Raw genomic sequence first — 5611 nt, 5'->3', positions numbered from 1 at the left:
ACCTCTATCAAGCCGCCAGGTGGAAGAGAGGAAGGTATAGGTAAATATAAGGTGCCCCCTTACCTTATTCTTACCTGCTCTTCACCTCTCTCTCTTTCTCTTTTTACCTTATATTTGCCTGTTCCTTCCTCTCTTCTCTCACGGTGTTGTGGTTCGTGGTTCATCACGGTGTTGTGGTTCGTGGTTCATCACGGTGCAGAGCGGTGGCCCACGGTGTCATTGTCTCTAAGGTGATAGACTATAGTGCACGATGCATGGAACACTATAGTGCATTGCAGGGAATCGTACCATAAAATGCACTCTATGGCATGGTACAGTACGGTGCACTATGAGAGGGTGCACGGTGAGAGGGTGCACTGTGAGAGGGTGCACTGTGAGAGGGTGCACGGTGAGAGGGTGCACGGTGAGAGGGTGCACTGTGAGAGGGTGCACTGTGAGAGGGTGCACTGTGAGAGGGTGCACGGTGAGAGGGTGCACTGTGAGAGGGTGCACTGTGAGAGGGTGCACTGTGAGAGGGTGCACTGTGAGAGGGTGCACGGTGAGAGGGTGCACGGTGAGAGGGTGCACTGTGAGAGGGTGCACTGTGAGAGGGTGCACTGTGAGAGGGTGCACGGTGAGAGGGTGCACTGTGAGAGGGTGCACTGTGAGAGGGTGCACTGTGAGAGGGTGCACTGTGAGAGGGTGCACTGTGAGAGGGTGCACTGTGAGAGGGTGCACTGTGAGAGGGTGCACGGTGAGAGGGTGCACGGTGAGAGGGTGCACGGTGAGAGGGTGCACGGTGAGAGGGTGCACGGTGAGAGGGTGCACTGTGAGAGGGTGCACGGTGAGAGGGTGCACGGTGAGAGGGTGCACGGTGAGAGGGTGCACGGTGAGAGGGTGCACTGTGAGAGGGTGCACGGTGAGAGGGTGCACGGTGAGAGGGTGCACTGTGAGAGGGTGCACTGTAAGAGGGTGCACGGTGAGAGGGTGCACTGTGAGAGGGTGTACTGTGAGAGGGTGCACTGTGAGAGGGTGCACTGTGAGAGGGTGCACTGTGAGAGGGTGCACTGTGAGAGGGTGTACGGTGAGAGGGTGCACTGTGAGAGGGTGTACGGTGAGAGGGGTGCACGGTGAGAGGGGTGCACGGTGAGAGGGTGCACGGTGAGAGGGTGCACGGTGAGAGGGTGCACGGTGAGAGGGTGCACTGTGAGAGGGTGCACTGTGAGAGGGTGCACTGTGAGAGGGTGCACTGTGAGAGGGTGCACTGTGAGAGGGTGCACGGTGAGAGGGTGCACGGTGAGAGGGTGCACTGTGAGAGGGTGCACTGTGAGAGGGTGCACGGTGAGAGGGTGCACGGTGAGAGGGTGCACTGTGAGAGGGTGCACTGTGAGAGGGTGCACTGTGAGAGGATGCACTGTGAGAGGATGCACTGTGAGAGGGTGCACGGTGAGAGGGTGCACTGTGAGAGGGTGCAAACCTTTTACAACACTGAAAATGACTCTCTATTGCAATAATATTTCCGGGCGTTCTCTGGTCATGGTATCTGGCGCTCGTCCGGGGCCCTCCGCGGATGGTATCAGCGAGTTGGGGCCCAGAACGCAGACTACTGCGCGCTTGGCTGCGCCCCGACGGAGGGAGACGTTGTGTGGGGGGTGGTGGCTCCTCTGTCACGTCATCACCACCACCGTCACCATAACACACCACCACCATCATCACCACAACATCACCAACATTACCAAATCAGCATCTTCTCCAGTTTTGAACGGAGCTACTAATGTGCAACAGAGAGAAAGAGAAAGAGGAGGAGGGGAGAGAGAGAGAGAGAGAGAGAGAGAGAGAGAGAGAGAGAGAGAGAGAGAGAGAGAGAGAGAGAGAGAGAGAGAGAGAGAGAGAGGTGAGAGAACACAACAGCTTCCGAAAATATTACCAAAAAAGTTAAAAAATAACTTTTTAAAATGAATAAATTTAACTTTTAAATACAATTTAAATTAGGGAATTAGTATAATTCCCTAATTGAGATATGAGTCTGTGTCCCCTCAAATGACATTTCTGGACCTTGTATTCTCTCATTCTCTCTCTCTCTCTCTGTCTCTCTCTGTCTCTCTGTCTCTCTGTCTCTCTCTGTCTCTCTCTCTCTCTGTCTCTCTCTGTCTCTCTCTCTCTCTCTGTCTCTCTGTCTCTGTCTCTCTCTCTCTCTCTCTCTCTCTCTCTCTCTCTCTCTCTCTCTCTCTCTCTCTCTCTCTCTCTCTCTCTCTGTCTCTCTCTGTCTCTCTCTCTCTCTCTCTCTGTCTCTCTGTCTCTCTCTGTCTCTCTCTGTCTCTCTCTGTCTCTCTCTGTCTCTCTCTGTCTCTCTCTCTCTCTCTCTCTCTCTCTCTCTCTCTCTCTCTCTCTCTCTCTCTCTCTCTCTCTCTCTCTCTGTCTCTCTCTGTCTCTCTCTGTCTCTCTCTGTCTCTCTCTCTCTCTCTCTCTCTCTCTCTCTCTCTCTCTCTCTCTCTCTCTCTCTCTCTCTCTCTCTCTCTCTCTCTCTCTCTCTCTCTCTCTCTCTCTCTCTCTCTCTCTCTCTCTCTCTCTCTCTCTCTCTCTCTCTCTCTCTCTCTCTCTCTCTGTCTCTCTCTCTCTCTCTGAGCACAATATCCATCCCCAAGCAGACAACTTAACACAAGATCAGAAACCTCTGTTATTTTTCCGAGGAGTTCATGGGCCTCACTGCCATGATTTATGGTGTCATTAATTTGGCAGAATGGAAAGATTATGGTGGCAGTGACGCGCTGCTCAACTCCCATAACATTAGGCAGCCCAACACGGCTGCACCCATTATAACGCCAACAACCTTCCTATATATCTCTCGCCCGTCGTATATAGGTTTTATAATGACGTGAGCCACGGCACGCGCCACAAGATTCGTGTTGGACTCTTGGTATATCCTACGATATATATATATATATATATATATATATATATATATATATATGCAACAATGATCACAAAAACACTGATCCAAGTATGCAGAATAACCACATATGAAAAATAGAAAATGCTTAACGCGTTTTCGGCTAATTCGCCTTCATCAGAGCAAAGTAGAATGAAGTAGATTATTCTACTTTGCTCTGATGAAGGCGAATTAGCCGAAAACGCGTTAAGCATTTTCTATTTTTCATATGTGGTTATTCTGCATATATATATATATATATATATATATATATATATATATATATATATATATATATATATAACTGAAAACTCACACCCCAGAAGTGACTCGAACCCATACTGCCAGGAGCAACGCAACTGGTATGTACAAGGATAAAATGCTATGCCCAAGATTACTATCCGAGTGCCGGCGGGGAAGTGGTTCAAATAGCTTAGGCTATCACTTCCTTTTGTCCGGTCGTGATGGTCAAGCGGATTAAGGCGTCCTTGTACATACCAGTTGCGTTGCTCCTGGCAGTATGGGTTTGAGTCACTTCTGGGGTGTGAGTTTTCAGTTGTATATAGTCCTGGAGACCATTCAGGCTTGTTTGCATTTGTGTTCCTCACGTGTTGCCCCAAAGAATGAGGTGATTTGATAAAATGCTATGCCCAAGATTACTATCCGAGTGCCGGCGGGGAAGTGGTTCAAATAGCTTAGGCTATCACTTCCTTTTGTCCGGTCGTGATGGTCAAGCGGATTAAGGCGTCCTTGTACATACCAGTTGCGTTACTCCTGGCAGTATGGGTTCGAGTCACTTCTGGGGTGTGAGTTTTCAGTTGTATATAGTCCTGGGGACCATTCAGGCTTGTTTGCATTTGTGTTCCTCACGTGTTGCCCCAAAGAATGAGGTGATTTGATAAAATGCTATGCCCAAGATTACTATCCGAGTGCCGGCGGGGAAGTGGTTCAAATAGCTTAGGCTATCACTTCCTTTTGTCCGGTCGTGATGGTCAAGCGGATTAAGGCGTCCTTGTACATACCAGTTGCGTTACTCCTGGCAGTATGGGTTCGAGTCACTTCTGGGGTGTGAGTTTTCAGTTGTATATAGTCCTGGGGACCATTCAGGCTTGTTTGCATTTGTGTTCCTCACGTGTTGCCCCAAAGAATGAGGTGATTTGATAAAATGCTATGCCCAAGATTACTATCCGAGTGCCGGCGGGGAAGTAGTTCAAATAGCTTAGGCTATCACTTCCTTTTGTCCGGTCGTGATGGTCAAGCGGATTAAGGCGTCCTTGTACATACCAGTTGCGTTGCTCCTGGCAGTATGGGGTTCGAGTCACTTCTGGGGTGTGAGTTTTCAGTTGTATATAGTCCTGGGGACCATTCAGGCTTGTTTGCATATATATATAATATATATATATATATAATGTTTAGGGCTTCTATCCCTCTGACTAGTGCTCTTGCATCTGGTTTTAATTGGAAGAGGAGTTCTCCAAAAGTCGTCTTCGTTCGAGGTGAAGAAAAATAAATAACTGTAGAATGTATTACACTTTTTATAAAATTACACAACGTTTCGAACCTACATGGTTCCTTCTCAAGTGATGGGACAGTGCATGTTGTTGTTTAAGATTCAGCTACTGGGAACAAAACGTTGCAAGTAGCACGGGCTTTGGTGAGCCCGTAGTGGACTTACCTGGCACAGCTGATGATGTAACTGATGTAGCCTTGGATCGTATGCCGTGCAGGGACAGTGCATGTTGTTGTTGTTTTAGTTTTAGCTACACAGAACGAAATGTCCATGTAGCACGGGCTATGGTGAGCCCGTAATTGAGTTTGTTATTCACGATAACCTTGTTACTGTCATATTTGGATCAAAGTTTTAAATGGAGGTGGGGTTTCCTCCTTTTTCCCTGTTTCTTTTTCGCTTTTGTTTTAGTCGTGTTTTAATAATATTATCTTGGTGGCGGGTGTAGGTGCAGAATGTTCACTAGTGAGTCCCATTCTTTAACAGCCTTTCTAATCATTGTAGTGGCTGTGGAATGTACATCTAATGCAGCTACTGTTGTTGGATTAGTGTTTAGTTTGATGCGCAGGGCTTCAGTAGCTTAACATTCCAGTAAGTAGTGCAATAGTGGCGCCTCTGCTTCTGTTCCACAGATATGACACTCTTTAACTATTGGGTTTATTACCTCCCAGCAGCACTTGTAACCAAGTCTTAGTCAATGTATGGCTACTGCAATGTCTCTGGATATCTTTTTGTTAGGCTTGAAAGAGTAGAACCCAGTGGCTTCCGCTACTTTGGCTCTGTGACGACTTTTGATAGTTGGGAGTATTTTCTTCTTGATTTGCTCCTTAATCTGTGAAATACTTGGAGGTATTTGAACCAGTACAACAGGTAGAACAGTGGCAGCTTTTGCTAGTGAGTCTGTCTTTTTCATTACCATCTATGCCAATGTGACTTGGTATCCAATTTAGGGTGATTGACAGCCCTAGATTATGGGCTTCTTTTCCTATATGTTGGATTTCTGTGAGGAGTTGTATATTATCCCTGTGCTGACTGGATACCAGTGCCTGGGGCGAAGATTTAGAGTCGGTATGAATGATGACATCATGTAAATTATTCTCAATTGTATAGTTTATGACCTACTTCAGGGCATATAATTCTGTCTGCACTGTTGAGCACCCACTATTCATGCTCCAGTAAGCTTCATGGTTGTTAGT

The 5611-nt window shown here is 47.6% G+C and overlaps 1 protein-coding gene across 1 annotated transcript; it reads right to left on the bottom strand.

Annotated features, from left to right (window-relative positions):
* Nucleotides 1-326: 326 nt before the first annotated feature.
* Nucleotides 327-5334, bottom strand: LOC138363285 (uncharacterized PPE family protein PPE24-like). Its single transcript, XM_069322298.1, has 3 exons — nt 5125-5334; nt 4584-4668; nt 327-1438 (listed from the first exon to the last, which is right to left on the bottom strand). Exons 1-3 carry the CDS (start codon nt 5332-5334, stop codon nt 327-329), a joined length of 1407 nt encoding a protein of 468 aa, XP_069178399.1.
* Between the last annotated feature and the right edge of the window lie 277 nt (nt 5335-5611).

The sequence above is a fragment of the Procambarus clarkii genome, chromosome 10 (assembly GCF_040958095.1).
Source record: "Procambarus clarkii isolate CNS0578487 chromosome 10, FALCON_Pclarkii_2.0, whole genome shotgun sequence".
Classification (NCBI taxonomy): Eukaryota; Metazoa; Arthropoda; class Malacostraca; order Decapoda; family Cambaridae; genus Procambarus; species Procambarus clarkii.
This window is presented reverse-complemented; position numbering and strand designations above follow the sequence as displayed.